General features: G+C 44.4%; 2 protein-coding genes across 4 annotated transcripts; both read left to right on the top strand.

Annotated features, from left to right (window-relative positions):
- The first annotated feature begins 427 nt into the window (after window positions 1-427).
- LOC311008668 (bifunctional apoptosis regulator-like) lies at window positions 428-6,778 on the top strand. The gene is made up of 9 exons (XM_084002478.1): window positions 428-588; window positions 2,025-2,308; window positions 3,381-3,479; window positions 3,603-3,696; window positions 4,242-4,414; window positions 4,528-4,672; window positions 4,900-5,079; window positions 5,322-5,518; window positions 5,604-6,778. Exons 2-9 carry the CDS (start codon window positions 2,034-2,036, stop codon window positions 5,794-5,796), a joined length of 1,356 nt encoding a protein of 451 aa, XP_083858604.1. The 5' UTR covers window positions 428-588; window positions 2,025-2,033; the 3' UTR covers window positions 5,797-6,778.
- Window positions 6,779-7,543: 765 nt separating this feature from the next.
- Window positions 7,544-15,551, top strand: txndc11 (thioredoxin domain containing 11). 3 transcript variants are annotated; one of them, XM_084002329.1, is made up of 14 exons: window positions 7,544-7,810; window positions 8,647-8,743; window positions 8,828-8,947; window positions 9,224-9,321; window positions 9,472-9,601; window positions 9,727-9,820; window positions 10,020-10,132; window positions 10,235-10,438; window positions 11,015-11,657; window positions 12,408-12,496; window positions 12,557-12,643; window positions 12,726-12,838; window positions 12,920-13,000; window positions 13,472-15,551. In XM_084002329.1, the coding sequence occupies exons 1-14, from the start codon at window positions 7,686-7,688 to the stop codon at window positions 14,007-14,009; spliced, it is 2,532 nt and encodes an 843-aa protein (XP_083858455.1). In that variant the 5' UTR covers window positions 7,544-7,685; the 3' UTR covers window positions 14,010-15,551. The 3 variants fall into 3 exon arrangements, with proteins under 3 accessions (XP_083858455.1, XP_083858454.1, XP_083858453.1); XM_084002328.1 differs by having other exon boundaries at window positions 12,408-12,513; window positions 12,550-12,643; XM_084002327.1 differs by having other exon boundaries at window positions 12,408-12,643.
- The last annotated feature ends 1,824 nt before the right edge of the window (window positions 15,552-17,375 follow it).

Here is a 17,375-nt window from a genome sequence, read left to right as displayed (position 1 = left end):
ACTATATGACTGAATGATATATATATATAGTAGTATAACATTGAAATACTCAAGTACCTTGAATAAATGTACTTGGCAACACAGCTGTGAATACAGCGTGGCCCTCCCTTGTACCTGCAGAGCCAACGTGTAAGTTAATAGGTTACTGTTTTGTTATCATCGTAGGTCAGAAATGGCGCATACTTACTTTACATGAAAATGATCTAATCTGACCTTTGAACTTTAAAAAAACCCACATGCTGAAATCAGCTGATTTTACATCACAGAGGAAGACTGCAGGCGACCTCGTCCTCTGTCTTCTTCTACTGTTTTTTTCTCCTCCTATCCAACTGCACGCGTAGGTGAGCGTGTGACCAATGACCGAGCGTTGTCGGGCACACGCGAGCGTACACGCCGACGACGTGCGCGTGGACGGGGGGGAATTTCTACATTCCACCACCACAGCAGCAGCAGCAGCAGCGCGCGCGGACCCGGAGTCATGGCGACAGCTACTCACGTAGAAACGTCTCCTCCGTGGACGGTTTGACTAAACGATACGCATTTTTTGAATTACCTGATCGTGATGTCATCCCCCAGCAACGAGACGAGGTAAACAAAAAATTGATGAATGACGTTACGTTTATTGTGTTATGCTAATGTTAGCTATCTGCTGGCTAACTAGCATTACGCTATCAGTAAACTGTCGTTGCCTCCCAACGAGCTCGTAATGAACGCTAGCTAACTGACTAGCTAGCTAGTTCCTGACCTAACGTTAGCTGTTGTCAAAGTAGTTACATAAGATGCCGGTGTCTTAAATAACTATATTTCGTATCTGACACCGTGTGTTGTTGCAGAAGGTAGGCAGGTATCTGAATATAGCTTCTACACTTTCTACTTCCTCTACTAATGTTGTACTTGTTTACTCCCCCTAGCTTTTAATCCGATATATTAAATTGCTGGCTACTTTACAAAGTAAGGGTTTTTGCACTGAAAACACATGATTCGTAGATATTTGTACTATGTTGACTTCAAGGTTTTTGAGATTCCTCTTGAGCCTGTTGTCTCTTCCCAACTCAGCTTTGAAAGATCAACTTTTCCATTAGTCTTGAGACAGTTGGCTTCTTTCTTCTAGGCTTTATCACCAAGAGAGCATGACTCCATGATCTCACCATCACATTTATTGTGATTACACGCTAATACACATAATCCACACAATCTCCAGTCCTGGGATGAGCCCCAGACTCACTTTATTGTTTTCTAATGCTACTAGATGGTGTTTGAAATTGTGAACTAACATGTAATCTAGCGAAGCAAGACGATGACATAATCTATAATCGAGCCATTTCACGCTGTTATTTGCAGATTTCCTGAACCCAGTGATAAGAATTCATGAATTGAATTATTTCAGGGCATTCATCTGTTGTCAAATCTGTCGCAGGAAGGTCTGCGTTCATTTTGTCAAAGTTTTTAACAATATATATATATATATATATAAAACATTTTATAGATGAAGCACTTAGTTAATTGAAAACATAATTGATAGTTTAATCGATATAAAATATAAATAGTTAATCGCAGCACACAACTCAATTACCGGAGCGATAAAACATAATGCAGACTTGATGTTACTCAAGAGTTTACTCATATTATGATATTGTATCACTGTTCTATTATTCTGTTATGTTATATTATATTATATAAGACATTTTTAAGCATAAAACACTGGTACGGCCCTTTGAATGGTCTGTTGTTTCTGAGAAGCTTTTGGAGAATGTACCCACCATCAGTCTTGGAAGATTTTTATTAAAAAATAAATGTAATCACTTTCTATAACTGAAGAGCCAACACAATGGTGATTGAGCCTGTGAAATATATAGATATTTGTGGTATTACAAACTTGGTATCTCAACATTTCTGTCTAAAAATGCACAAATAGAAATTCTGAATCAACGAGGACTGGAATCTTAAGGATTGCTACTTTTTAAACTCTTCACACTTTCTCCATTCAGTTCTTCTTTTTAAGCTGGTTTCTCCTCCTTATCCAGACTTGGATAATGTTGCACCAGATGGAGTGGGATTCATCAGATGACGGTCTGGGAGCGTTAATGGACGACCCCCCACAGTCGAAGCCCTCCACCACCAGCATCTCGGAACACGAGTTCTCCTGCCACTGTTGTTACGATATCCTGGTGAACCCCACCACCTTGACCTGCGGCCACAACTTCTGCCGCCACTGTCTGGCTCTGTGGTGGGAGTCCTCTCACAAGAACGAGTGTCCGGAGTGCCGGGAGAAGTGGGAAGGCTTTCCTAAAATCAACATACTGCTGAGGTATGCTTTTCACAGCCGGGCCATATCAGGCAATGAATGTTTGTTTTCTGACCGCAGTATTCACATTTCTCTCACTTACAGCAGAGACCTACTGACAACGTCTACAAAATGAAGACGGGGTATCATTTAAAATGTTGTTATACTAGTGGCGATGCAATACCCGGGTTTTGGTATCAATGCTAAAACACTGCATTACTTTGGGCCGTATAAACCGTTTTTTCCCCCTACAAAAACCTCTTTTAAATGTAATAAAAGAAGTCGATGTGTTCGAATGCTGAATCTTGTCTGAACACAAACAGTCGTAAAAAAAAACTCTCTAAAGACATTAATCCTGAATTATGACTTATCTCCGGAGGTGCAGACAGGTCTCTGGCTTCTCCGTAGTCTTTCAATAATGCACCATCGAGTTACGCCAACTTCAGGATGAATTGAGTTTGGATTGGACACTAATGTTAGGGTTTGGGTCACATAGTAGTCTGTTTTCCAACAGCAGCCTGGTTTGGCTTTCACAATATTAAAAACCAGGTAAACCAGTTTGGATAAACAAATAGTCATGTACTTACAAATGTCTTTTCTTCACAGGCACAGAGTTGGCATTAGAAGTTGCCCCCTACAGCTCCTTCAATCAGTGAAGCAGAAACATGTGTCCCAACATGTGAACGTCTTAAAATAAATGTCCTTCCTTTTCCTGTAGTAACTAAGCTGTTGGCGTTGGACACAAATACTGAATCCCCAGAGGAAAGTGATGTGGTTTATAAGAAATAAATGTGAATACGGCTAGACGTGAACAGTGTGACAGTTTTGGAGATAATCATTGTACACTGTGACTGACATCAGTCTATCTCTACACAGTTACTGCACAGTGCACACACTGTTTTAGTCTGGGAAAGGGAAAGACTTAAGTAGGAGATTTTCACTTTCCCAAGTAAGTCGTACCGTTTTTCCAGACGTTTAAGAGCTAAAGTGTTTCAAACAGCACTTATTTTCCTCTACTGGCGGTGGAGCATGAGCTAACCCCAACCCCACTGGTATCTACTAATTGCACTTGTTAACGTAATGCCTTCCTCTCTAGGGATGCAACCGACAAGCTGTTCAGTGAGGTCGTTCAGCGAAGGAGAGACGAGATCCAGGCGAACCCCAAAATCTCCCGGAGCTTGCTGGCCTTCCAGAGGTAGTGCCGTCTAATCTACGATACGAGCCGCTTTTTGGTGTGAAGCTTAAAACAGAACGGATGCAGCAGATGATGTGATCTCTGGACCTGTTCAATGGCATGTGACACATTCTGCGTTTCCAGGTATGGCGATAACTTGGGTAGATCCAGGACAAACCAGCACAAAGGAACGGGCTTCTTCTTTTCTGGAGTCCTGACTGCACTCACCTGTGTGGCTGTAAGTACAGTTTAAAAAAAATATATAAGAAAATATGCCATAAAGAGTTGGTTTCAAATAATTTACAACTGTATTTCTAGGTTGTTGTATATTCTCAAAGAAGAGGTCGGTGTTCATATTATATCAACAGTTCATGTTTATTTTGTCCATGTGGCACTCGGGAGCAACGTAGCTGTGTGTTTCGCTACGTGGCAGGGTGTGTGTGTGTGTGTGTGTGTGCAGCATGTAAATAGATGTCAGCATGTTTGACCTCGGGGTCATTCTGAATAATAATTAGGAAAAGGAGGCCTGTGTGGAAAGCATCCGTTTGTTTTGGATGATTTCGTGCTTTCTTTGCTCACATGAAACGCTGAGTCATGCAGTTTCACCATTCAGTAATGGATGAAGGCTGATTTATCAAAATGTGCCATCATGCTGGTACAAAATAGGAAAGTAAGCATTAAAACACCTTGTATTATCATTTCAAGTGGAGATTAAACTTTGAATGGGATCGGTATTGCCATTGAAGGTGTTATAAAGGACCTTCCTTGTGTGTCCGTCTCCAGGTGATGGTGCTGGTTTATCACTGGAGCAGCGGTGTGGTGGAGCAGCATGACATTCTGATCAGTAAACCAGTGTCTCACTGGACGCCGGTGGAAGTGGTGTCCTGGTTGGAGAACTTGGGGCCCTGGGCCGAGCTCTACAGGGAAGCCTTCCAGCAGGAGAACGTCAACGGGAGGTAGATGTTACTTTGAAAACGTGGACACATTATACCCTGCAAAATCATATTCATTCATCTTCAGGCCACAGAAGTTCACGTTGGGGATCAGTATGTTGATTTCTCTGCTTCAGGCTGCTGTTGATGCTCGGCGAAGAAGAGTTGTTAAAAGCTCCTTTCAGCATCGAGAATCAGGCTCACCGACGGGCCGTTCTGGCTGAACTGGACAGAGTTAAAGTCCTGGGAGTCAAACCGCCACAAAACCTCTGGGAATACAAGGTAAAGAGTCTTTTCTGCTCCAGATTACTGATCATTTATCTCATTTTTAGACCAGTAACGATCGTGTGTTGTTTCCACTACAGCATGTTTATTCTTCATGTCTAGACACTCGATGATCTATTGATCTTTACAAAGGGCAAACGTCCATCGTCTAACAACGGAAATACAACAGAATGGTGGTACCCCTTCTAACTCTGTATATCTGTATGTCCCTCCCTCCCTGCCAGGCTACCAATGCAGGGAAGTCTCTGTTCCTGCTCTACGCACTGAAGCGCTCCCCCCGTCTGACACTCTTCTACCTGTATTTATTCGACTACTCGGAAACCTTCCTGCCCTTCCTGCACACCTGCTGCCCGGCCATCACACACATCGGCCAGTCGATGGAGAGCAGTTTCCTCAACGCACAGGTGAGGAAATCTGCTCTTATTCTCTCGCTTCATCTGGTCACCACGCGGCTCAAAGGAATGACAAACATCGACCGAGGGGCCGCCGAAAAAGTTGGGATTTTACGATATTCTGACTAAAATATCACAGCTAGAATCATCTTAATCGTTTTGCTGACTTGCATGTTGACGTACCGTACCTGTATGACCGGTCTTAATGGTTTAAAACCTCTTCTAATCTTCTACGATGTCCTCGTGTCCGTTAGTTGGAGCCCAGCTGGCGGCAGTGGGCCGAGTTTCTGGTGAAGTACCTCCTGCTCCCGTACCAGCTGATAGCCGAGTTTGCTTGGGACTGGCTGGCTGTGCACTACTGGACGTCTCGCTTCATCATCGTGAACGCCATGCTGCTGTCTGTGCTGGAGGGCTGCGCCCTGTGGAGCCTCTGGACACGAGCCAGGATCAGGTAAACACATGACTCGAGGACTCGGGTTGTTCATTTCCGTCTACATGCGCCTCACTTTTCTCTTTCACTTTCGTTTTTTTTTTAGGTCTATGCCACGCACGATGTGGAACCACTTGTGGAAGATGTTATCTCAGGGGTTTGCCTTCGCCCTTCTGTGGCCTTTTGTCCCGCAGTTTGTGTGCAACTGCCTCTTCTATTGGGCTCTCTACTTCAGCCCCATCATCAATATAGACCTGGTGGTGCAGCAGCTAATGCACCCAGAGACACAGGCACTGTAGCAACAACTGCATGAAGTCAATGTCATGCAGTTCGTACAGCGGATAAAATAGCCAGATATCCCGTTGCTGGAGGGGGTTTTCATTTTCAGCGGTATACTCACATGACACTGGCTTATTTGCTTGTTGGAACGGAAGTTGTCTGGCTTCCAGTCTCTCCGCTGGATGGCTGCCATGTGGAACAAGAGGGGCATTGAGCTGTCGTGTCCAACAAGATGAGAAACAGTGAGATATCTGTGATGTTATTGATTAGGACAGGTCGCTGCATTCACAAACCGCATTGCCTGAAGAGGGCAGTTGAGCAACAAACGATAAGTCATGTTCAAACACTGGCGGGAGTGACAACTGGCCTCCATGAATAGCTTCGTTGCACTCGGAACGGCTGAGCTTCTTTTATGCATCTACAAACTGGAATGAAACAAGTTTCAAAAAGTCATTTTTTTTTGTCTGACTTGCTTTATTAAATGTCTTCCACAACCAATTAAATTAACAACTGCTGCTTTAAATGTATCAGTTTGAATGAGGCAGCATTATAAGTGAATAGAAATCCTTACTCATGCATGAATTTCTATACCTTGTTGCGGTTTTTCCCGGCTTTCTTTGGTGCCACTGAGCTGTCGGAAAAATTCGCTCTCCGAGGTTTTTGTCGAGTGAAAACAAAGAACCAGGTGATCCAGGAATTCCAGGCGATCAATTCATGTGGCATTTAAAATAAAAACACAATGTTCTTAAAAGAATTTGAGATGCAGACACAGATCTTCTCTCATCTCTATGATTTTAAGAAGGAACTGTTCAAAGGTGATTTTGGTTGCCGGCACTGCTGACAAATACCTTTTTGTTCACAGTGTACTTTTGATAGGCGGGTAGAGCTTATCAAAGACCTTTTATTTTTTACATTCATTTGCACTTAAAAGCTCTACACTGTGATTTTTGTTCTTTAATGTTCTATAATGACAAAAGGAAAAATAAAGATTTTTAAATAATGTTATCCTTTTGTGTGATTTGTTATATTGGATACAATTTTATTTACCGGGGGAGGGGGGAGGACTACTTCAAATTAAATCAATTAAAATGTACATTATAAACATTACAACATTTAGTCCATTTAAGCCATTACATAATGTGTTTTGTATGTTTTATACATCAGTGACATCTTTGATATAAAGCATGTAGTGTGTTTTAAATTTTGGATTTTCTGTATTTTAAATCAAAAGTGACTCGGTAGGAGAATTTCACCATATATATTTGTACTTCCTGTACGGTTGACAATCAAACTTGAGCTAAAAATCTAAATGTCAACGCCTTGCTTTGTTTTATTAAATAAAAGTAACTCAAACGACAGAGTAAAATCCAATTGAAAACGATGTTTATTTTCTTGAGGGTGAGCTGTAGGTTGAGATGCTATGAACGCGCGCCCTCTAGTGTTCAACAGCCGTCATTTCAGCAACGTCTGTCGCCATAACAACGTAGGGACCGTCTCAAAAGAGTGTGTAACTCGACACGTGAAAAAAAAACACACACACAAACATTAATATGGCGGACAAATTAAAACGCGATAATCACCCACCAGCTATATCCTCCTTTAAGTTAAGAAAGCGATTTATTTTTTGCGTCTACGTCACCACGGTAACACACGTACGCGCGCTTTTAACGTCCCGACGCTCTCCCCCTCTACGTCATTGTTGCGGAAGTGAAAAGTCTACGTGGGGAAGAAAGGTTGGTCCGACCGTTGTTTGAACAGCGTGCACACCAGCGGCGCCGATGTCCAATCCGTCGGCTTCGTCGCCCCCGTCGAAGCGGTCCTCCTCTCCGCCCACCAGAAGGCAAATCATGGACGCGCCGAGCGGCGGCCGGGGCGTATAAATGGGACGGGGAGCCGACGACAGCCTGTAATGCTGCGCCGGGTGCGGCTCTCTCTCCGGCAGGTGCTGATTCTGATGGCCCGGAGACCGGCTCTGCTCTGCGGGACTATCGCGCTCGGCGTCCTGCTGTCGCTGGCCGTCCACTTCACATGCAGGTATGTTGGCAGCTTTCCTGTGAAGTCACATTTAGTGTGTTTTAAAGGCTAATTAGCGGCATTACCACGTAGCGAAACTAGCAGGATCTTCATTAAGAGGATTAACTAACTTAACTCAGCCGTTTAAAAAGACAGCTAACTCCCCGAGATCGGATCCTTCCCTCAGTATCTTCATTTAAAGGAGCATTCAGCTGTGTTTTTGTTAAAACTGTCAGCTGTGGAGATTTCAGCCTTTTAACACTGAAACTTGAAGCAAATTATCTCAGATGCATCCTGCTTCTTATCCGGTTATGTGGTGGAAGAAGTAGTGGATGTTTAAATGTGAGTACGAGTGCCAGTATTACTGTTAGAAACGTACTCCATAACAAATAAAAGTATTTTATTCAAGATAGTATTGAAGTAGATGTACACAGTTCCTGCTAAATCGATCAATACAGTAGTATTTCTTTTTATCAATCGATCAACTACTTTTTTGTTCTCTAATTCCAGCTCCTCAAATCAAAGGATGTTTTTTTTAATTATTATTATTCATCATTATAGTGCAAAGACTGTATATTTGTGGAGTGTTGGACAAAACAACGATCAATAATGACAACAATCGTTAGTTGCAGCCAAACTCTTCATTTATGTCATTGAGGCTGATTTTAAATCTGCTGATTTTAAATAGATTATACGCTCATTTATTGTGTCGAGGTGGCGATCACAAGTTGAACCCAAAGCAGTGTCTTCAAATTGGTTGTTTCGTCTGATCAAAAGTACAAAACTTGAATCAATTAAATTAACATTTTTGAATTTTGAATTAAGTAAATCTAACTTAAATTCTTTCCTTCCTGCAGCCGTGCTAAGGATGTGGTGGCAGCAGCTCGGCCTCCGGTGCGGTTCTTCTCTCCCGAGGCCCCGGTAGTGGACCTCTACCTGGGTCAACTAGACCAGGTGAGGCCCAGGCACCTGATCCACAACGCTTGTTTTCCCCCTTAATACATTGAGTCAATAACGTTGAACTTGTTTTCCCACCAGGTGGAGCGTCTCCGGAGTGTGGCGGAGGTGTCGCTCATCTTCTTCTACGCGCCGTGGTGCGCTCACTCCATGGCCGCCCGGCAGGAAGTGCAGCAGGTGGCCAAGAATCTGGCCAAACAGGTACAGAGCACCAACAGAGCACACGACAAACAACCCGCAGGAGGGTTTTTTTTGTTTTGTTTTAATTTTATTATATACCAAAATAGCAACCCGACACCTCACTGGATCACCGGTACGGGAGCAGGGAACAGCTTGTTGTTGCTATGGTAACATGCTTGTCAACTTACAGAGACACAATAAACACCTGGAGGAGTAACTATAGCTGCGTATTTACTTACATGTGTGTGAATGTCAGGATTTTATTCTTCAGGCACTGATTTTTGCGCTCCCCCTCAGGTGCAGTTCGTGGCAGTGAACTGCTGGTGGAATCATGGGAAATGCAGGAAGCGGAACCGTTTCTATCGGTACCCCATCATCCATCTGTTTTATAGAAGGTGAGACGCTGCTGGCAGAGGTTTGTTGTCTTTCAGGCGATTCCTCCAGGACTTTGTTGAGTCGAGGTTTTAGATCCTGATGCGTCTCATGAATGCTAATGTTTTAGATCCATGATGTCGTTTTCCTCTTTGTTGTTTCCCGTGCTGCAGGTTCGGCCCTATCGAGTACAAGGGTCCATTTGTGGCTCCTTATGTGGAGAGTTTTATCCTCCGAGTCATCACGCCGCTCACGTACCTCCCATCCAGAGCCACACTCGAGGAGTTCCTCTCCTGTCACGAGGTATTCTTCAAGAAATAATGCAAATGTTAGCGTTCTTTGAGGAACGACCCGGAAGTTTATATAATAGTTAGTGCATCCTTCCATTTGTGATGGAGTCTAACTGGTTGTCTCTTGGTGGTTTCCAGCCTCGAGTGGTGGGTTTCTTCCAGTTCAACTCCTCTCCTCAGCCGCCCGGCTACGTCACATATCTGTCCTCGGCCCTGCAGGCCCTGAAAAGGGGTAAGAAGTGATCACACGCCATCGAAGCCACTTGTTTCGACTTTCTAAACCTTTTCCATCAAGACAGGCGTGCTAAGATTAGATTAGAAATGGTGAGGTTTTGGGAAAATTGGGTCATTGCAACAGTAAAGATGGCAGGAAATGTGCCGTTATGGGTTAAACGTGGTGCATGTCTGACTTTCTAGTTTTTCTGGTGCAGATTTCCGAGGCGTTGTACGTTTCGGCGTTGTGACCAACAGACAGGTGGCAGAGGCCATCTCACTCAACGAAGATGAGGCGGTTTATCTTTACAGAAGATTTAACTCCTCATTGGTAAGCAACGCCAGGCCATAAAACACGGGTTTATAAACTGTCATTTTAGATGTGTACTCACTAAGGCATTGCATCGGCATCACGCCGTCTGTTTTCTGTCAGATCTTCCCTCGCAATGAACGCAACTTCACATCCACGGCCATCTGTAGCTGGGTGTTCGAACACCTCGAGAGCGTCCTCCAGTGGCTGCAGCCTCCCGGAACAAAGTCCCGCCTCCTGGAGCGCGAGCTGTCTAAAGGTCCGGCCCTGCTGCTGTTCCTGCCGCACAACCCACTGGGATCCAAACCCAGTCCCCTTCTACAGCAGGTAGGGTTGTGAACATCACCTACTGCATTTTGGTACAATGGAGCATCTTGCTTAGTTTCGTCGAGATCCGTCGGCCTCTCTGATACGGCGTTGTTGTCGGCAGTGCTTCATTCTTTAGTGCCTGTCACCCTTGCGGTGTGCCACAGGGCTCCGTTTTAGGTCCTCCACGGCTTTCTGTTTACACGCTTCTTCCCATGGGACATTATTTGCTTTTATATGAAATATCTTTTAATGCATTTAGTTGTATGTAGCTCCACCCTCTTGTGTCACAATGCCGAACTTGAGGCTTCAAAACGGGCAGCTTGCAAACCAATGGGTGACATCACAGTGACTACGTCCACTTCTCATATTACAGTCTATGCTCTGTATCTGTACACAGGGTTCAGCAGGGTGAGGCAGTGATTAAAAGGGTGTGTGATGTACTGTTCTTTATTAGTATTATTATTGTTTAGCTTCAGGACACACTTAGCGTGACTTATTCTCACAAGCCACATGCTCATCTTATCCTCCCTTTACAAGCTCCCAGTTTCTCCCACATGTATTTATATCTAAACACTCGTTCCTTTTGTCTTTCAGGTAGCAGACATCGCTGTGCGTTATCATTCCTGTGACAACCATCACCACTCCAGCTCGGACACGAGGCCCGCCCCCCACCCGCGGTGCTGCCAGTCACTTCCTGTCCCGGAGTCCAGTACGAGGGTGTGTGAGGTGTGCCTCAGTCCATCGCGGTGGAGCCGGACCTCCACCACGCCTCTCCGACACTGCTGCCTACACCAACTACCTGCCGTGTCCGTCAGAACTGTGACCTCGGTGGGCTGTAGCAACTTCCTGAATGGCTACAGCCCGTTTAGTCAATACAGTGCCTGCTGCAGGAGAGTAGAACCTCCACTCAACCAATCACAAGCCAAAGAGGAGGCGGACGCGCCGAGAGCTCCCCTCACACCTCCTCCTCCTTCGTCCTCCGGCCCTCGGTGGGGGGCGGACGGCATCACGGGGCTGCGCTGTCAGACCAACAGGACGCTCAGGTTTTACGTGCTGGACGTGGCTCTGAACTGGCCTCTGGCGGTGAAGCTCGGGGCGACGGCCAACGGGAGCGCTTCCCTTTACCGGGACGCCGGAGCGCAGGGCGACGGCTCTTTTGCAGCCATCGTGAACCTGAAGGATGAGGTTCATTACGTGCTCCGGCCCGACCCGGCAGCCACGCTGACGGAGTCTCTGGGTAAGAGAGCACCGTATTTCATTCACACGTCACATGGGTTTTATGTGGATCGTAACTCTATGCTCGAAACAAACGAGTTCGTACAAAAGTGTCATCTGATCGTGAAGCAGAGGCATTTACGGAGAGATGAGATATAGCAATAATCACTTCAATGGGATTAACGGCACACACTTCTCTCCCTGGAGTTATTGTTGGTGTTTAAAAGCGACAGATGCTGTTTGATGATCCAGCAAGAACTCCGGTTGAAGCACGATCAAGAAATCCAGTCGAGGAACCGTGACTAGGTGTTATGAAAGTATCATGTTGTCATTAACCTGGCCAAATTAATTGCAATGGGATCATTCTTCATTTAGCTAAGAAACGTATATTTTTAATGTGTCATATATTCCTTTATGGTGAAAAACAATCACATTATCTTCAATAAGGTCTCCCTGTATAAATTAAGGATAAATGCATACCTGTATTTATTTTTCTAATCAGGCTCTAATTTTCATACCTTTTACCATGATAATAATCTTGATGTTTTTTTCCCAAGTCACTCATGAGGATATTTATGGTTATTATTACGATCATCAACTTATTACCAGTTTTAGTTTCACGTTCAAGTTTCTTTTCACCATAACGGCCGAACATTAGAAATGCATTTCTTGGGTTTCCGTGCACGCTTAGAGCAGAAACACATTCAAACCACTCTGCATGTTCTTCTTAGTGTTAAAAGCTGATCCAAATAGTAATTTTGTGTTTTTAAAGAGGCCTTCATCAGGAACTTCAGCGCTCCATACAGCCTCTTACAGAGACATTTAGTGGGGGAGGAGGACACGAGAGGAGGAGGGGAGGAGGCCACGAGAGGAGGAGGAGGAGGAGGGGAGGAGGACACGAGAGGAGGAGGGGAGGAGGAGGAACCCAGGCACCACTCGCCTCCACGCCTCCTCATCACGGAGCTGACCACTTCCTCCTTCCTGCCCTCCGTCATGGACCTCCAAAAGGTGAGGACCCCTCACCTTTTAGCCACGTCCAGTTTTGTGAAGGATTCAGCGTCGAGTATAAAGCGTGTGTCGTCTCCTGCAGGACGTGCTGCTCTTCTACTACACTCAGTGGTGTGGATTCTGCTCCGTCCTCAACCACGTCATCATCCAGCTGGCCAGATTACTGCAGGGCAACAGCACCATCACGGTGGCCAGGTACGCCTTCCTACCTCAGCGTCGGATAAACCTCCATTCACAGTTCCTCGTTGGTAACGGCGCTACGTTGTCTCTGTGTAGGGTGAACGTCGCACGTAACGATCTTCCATGGGAGTTCATGGTGGACCACGTCCCCTCCATACTTCTTTTCCCCAAATACAGGTAAGAAACATACGTTCCAGTAGTACCTCCACATTTGGGTGTTGACTTAAAGTTGATTCATCAACAAATAATTTATTTTCTTTGTCTTATGAGGAGTTTTTTGTGATGCTTTTCTAATTAATCGGTTAATCGAGATAATAGTCTGCAGATAAATAGTACAGTTAACCTCCAGAATGTAACGGCCTCAATGCTAAATGTAAAATCCCTGTATGTATTATGTGTGGATGCGATTCAAAAACAAAAAGATGTTTGTTAATTGGCTCCTTGTTTTTACATCAGTTGAAGAAAAGAAAAGAAAAGAAATCCCTCTCCCTCTCCCTTATGCACTGACCTGCAGGGGTCACACTCAACCATTTCAATATGACAAAATATAAATTAAGAAATAGGAATAAACTAAAAAACGGAGGAATTGTCTGCACAATTTAATGAATTTGAGCGTTCACACTTTTCTCTCTGTTTCTGCTCATCAAGAAAACACTCGAGTGTGAAGTTCCCCGACGACCTGCCCATCACGCTCCCCAACCTCCTCCACTTCCTCCTGCAGCACTCCGGCTCCGTGCAATACGCAGACAAACCGGTGCCGGAATTCAGCGACGCAGAGGGTCCAGATCCCGGTCCGGGACCCGGTCCCGTCCTCCGTGCCGAGTTCCTGGCGCTCCAGCAAGAGGTGCGAGTGCTGCGTCACGCCCGCGAACGTCTCTCCCAGCAGCTGGCGCAGCTGTGGCGCGACAACAGGCGTCTGGCGTTAGACGCGCTCGGCTTGGAGGCCCAGAACGCAGAGCTGCGGCGGGAGAGGCGGAGCTTGGAGGAGCAGCACCGGGAGAAGAACCGGCAGCTGGCGGAGGCGGTGAGGCGGCTGCAGGAGCTGGCGGACGCTGCTGAAAACCTGCTGAACGAGAACTCGCTGCTCAGGGTCCTGCTGGGGGCGCTGAAGGACAGGACGGAGGCTGAGGAGCAGCCGGACGAGGAGAGGAAGGAGGAACAGAGGAAAAGTCACATGGCCTCCTGACCACGGCCTGAGAGGATGGAGGGTCAGGAAACGGACTGAAATCCATGAGAACAGACGTGATTCCAGCTGAGAGAATGAATCCAAACGTGATGTGTCTTGGAAAAGAGGACGAGGAAGAAGTGACGGCTGGAAGGAAAACGCTAAAAAACAAAAGGAGCGTTTGTTTGAGACCGAACGCTCCAAAGTGCTTTCATTAAAGTGGGCTAATCCACACTTAGGAGGGGAATTCAGTGCCAACTGTGCTTTTTAAATAAGAACATGTCATTTCTGTTGAAGGGTTGAAATGGAATTAAACTTTCTACGCGGACCCTGCAGCCCCATTTCCTACCGTCCCTGAACTACCACGGGTTCTCACACAAAAGCCCAAATAATTAATCTAAATAAAAACAGCCAGGGTGTTTAAATGAGCTGTAGCCTACTATAAACGCTATCATGGTAAATTCAGTATAATGTGCGTTTTTTTCTGCAGATTTCCATCAATCGATGCTCTGCTGCTCAGTTTCTCTTTCTTTTTTTAACATACTATTTTTCATCATACATGAATCCTTTTTATGATGTTCCTTCTTTGGCTTACACCTGATCAACGTGACACTAAAAACTCTTAAACACCACCTGAATTAACGTCCATGTTTTAGGAAAGTAAGTCTCAAGCTTGTGATGTCATCAGGTAGAAATCCTATTCTTTTTTTATACTTAAATGAGCTTTATTTTATTGTAGTGTCCTCAGAAATAAATTAAATCTCCATACTAACATTGTATACTACGCTAAAACAGTATGAGATTTTTATAGTATGTCCAAACCCTTCATATGAAACCATTAGTATGCATACTATTTCCTGTGAAATATTCCAGTATGCAAACATAGGGCTCCACACCAGTACAATATACCTCAATGCAATGCAGTAGTGATGACAGTGTTCATAATAACGCTTCCATATAAGTGCAAGTATAAGATTATTCTACTTCCAGACATACTCGATGACATCACAAATTTGAGATTTAGCACTGGATCATGTTTTCATATATTTTTGGGACTGTCTCAGACCAGCGGAATAACGTATATGAAGTTTGAAAACTGACGTAGTTGCCCTTTAACATCTTCAACACTAGAAGGGCACATCGGGAATATTAGAATAAACTGGTTTTCACTGCCACTGAGGTAAATATAAACGCCACTATTATGCTGCTACGAGGTCAAATGATGATGATGATGATGATGAAGAAGATGTTTTCCCACAGTCCTGATCATAAATGGACATGCAGGAGAGAGAGGGCTACTTATGAGGCTGAGACACCTGCTGTCCCTCCTGGAGGTGAGCCTTTAAAAGCACTTGGAAAGGGTTAGCAAAAATGTATTGGGTTTTTTTTTTTTAAAGAGGATGTCGTTCTTTTGTTAAACTGATCTATTTTTACAGGAATCCTCGAGTCACTAACGTATGATTTCTTTGTAACTATTCAGGTATTGAGAATGAGATGCTGCAATTGTTTACATGTGAAATATTGCACCCGTTTTTACTGATTAAAATCTGTCAGCTGATTCTCCTCCCGTGTTTTGTCGTGGTTGATGTCGAGGTACGTACGCTTCTTATTTACAGCCATTGCATTCAATTGACATAGTTTTTGTTTAATTATGATTCATCGAGAAAATAATGTGGACGACTGCTTCCATCACATCTAACTCCAGTCCTCCTGAATGAATTCAGATGCAATCATACTGGATTTTAAAGCAACACTTAAGAAGTTTTCCTCTTCGGTCCCCCTACAGGTTGGAAGCGGAATTGTCCATTACTACCGTGGTAAATAATTTAGCCTACCGCAGCCTACCGTCGCACGCACGTTATTTGTTTGTATGCAGAACCGGCTCTGGAAACGATGAACGATTTGAACGATGTCCAGTGACAAGGTAGAGTAGCTAACGCCTTAGCTAAGATTAGCTAACATGAGCCATAGCGATAGTTACATATATATTAGCACAATAGCTAACGCCTTAGCTAAGATTAGCTAACATGAGCCATAGCGATAGTTACATATATATTAGCACAATAGCTAACGCCTTAGCTAAGATTAGCTAACATGAGCCATAGCGATAGTTACATATATATTAGCACAATAGCTAACGCCTTAGCTAAGATAAGCTAACATGAGCCATAGCGATAGTTACATATATATTAGCACAATAGCTAACGCCTTAGCTTAGATTAGCTAACATGAGCCACAGCGATAGTTACATATATATTAACACAATAGCTAACGCCTTAGCTAAGATTAGCTAACATGAGCCATAGTGATAGTTACATACATATTACCACAATAGCTAACGCCTTAGCTAACATGAGCCAATAAAATAATTGACAATGTATTGTACACAGATGCACACTGTTGGAAAAAAAATGATTACCGGTATTATTTCTTATTATTATTATTTAAGTCCAGCAGCAACAAGGTCACCATCCGTCTTGCATTTGTAGCCTCCTTCAGCTCTCGCCAACGAGTGTCAGTGTTGCCAGGTGAGAAATGTAGGATTATCGTACCAGAGACATAAAATTATCGTATTTTGAGGGAAATTATCTTACACCCGTCATAACCAAAATAACAAGTCTATTGATGCGCTGTAGTCACTCTAGTGTTGAATAGCGTCTAACATGTTCACTCATTTTCAGCGCTTCTTCTTCCAGACTGGCTCTGCTTCTTCTTAATTTTTTTTCCTCACTCATGGGGCGGGCGCAGCGGACTGTTCAGCCAATCATGGCCGTTGTTCTGAGGCAAACGCATAGGCCTACACGTCACTCGTAGCTCACATATAGAAAAGCACGATTGGCTGGAATTTCCAGCCAATCGTGAAACAGATGCCTTCAGATTCACAAAAAAACTCCGACAGACAGTTGCGACAGGCTGATTACAACCAATTACAACCACACATTCACGGAATGGTGAAATTATCGTATTTCTGGTCTTTTTTGGGATTATTGATCGTACATCTTACAGAGGGCAAAATGATCGTACAAATACGATAATTATCGTACACCTGGCAACACTGACGAGTGTGAGCCGGTCCGATATTCACTCTCGTACGAGCTCTTTCTTTGTCATGCTCCCGTTTTCTTTTCTTCGCCTCATCGGAAGGTATCTTCCACGCACCTGCCGGGTGTTCTCCCTCTGATCTCCACGCAGAGCCTCCACCTACCGGCTTTTGTAACGCTTGCCGTAAAGCAGGTCAAATTCGTAGTCTCATTAGAACTACAAAACCGCTACCCGACGAGGCAAAGTTACATAGTGCGGTTACAGCCAATACAGGGCTGCAGAGCGAATGCTGAAATGCCGTTCACCCGGTTTTGAGGTGATGAACCACTGGAACTATTTTGGAAA

This window comes from Eutrigla gurnardus (genome assembly GCF_963514095.1).
Source record: "Eutrigla gurnardus genome assembly, chromosome: 3".
NCBI classification, from domain to species: domain Eukaryota; kingdom Metazoa; phylum Chordata; class Actinopteri; order Perciformes; family Triglidae; genus Eutrigla; species Eutrigla gurnardus.
This window is presented reverse-complemented; position numbering and strand designations above follow the sequence as displayed.

Bases quoted from the DNA above. Each gene is read 5' to 3' on its own strand.
- LOC311008668 (XM_084002478.1), top strand. From the start codon at position 2,034: ATGTTGCACCAGATGGAGTGGGATTCATCAGATGACGGTCTGGGAGCG. The intron at 4,673-4,899 runs GTAAAGAGTCTT...CCTCCCTGCCAG, and splicing joins AAAACCTCTGGGAATACAAG to GCTACCAATGCAGGGAAGTC. The intron at 5,080-5,321 runs GTGAGGAAATCT...CGTGTCCGTTAG, and splicing joins GCAGTTTCCTCAACGCACAG to TTGGAGCCCAGCTGGCGGCA.
- txndc11 (XM_084002327.1), top strand. From the start codon at position 7,686: ATGCTGCGCCGGGTGCGGCTCTCTCTCCGGCAGGTGCTGATTCTGATG. The intron at 7,811-8,646 runs GTATGTTGGCAG...TCCTTCCTGCAG, and splicing joins GCCGTCCACTTCACATGCAG to CCGTGCTAAGGATGTGGTGG. The intron at 10,133-10,234 runs GTAAGCAACGCC...GTTTTCTGTCAG, and splicing joins GAAGATTTAACTCCTCATTG to ATCTTCCCTCGCAATGAACG.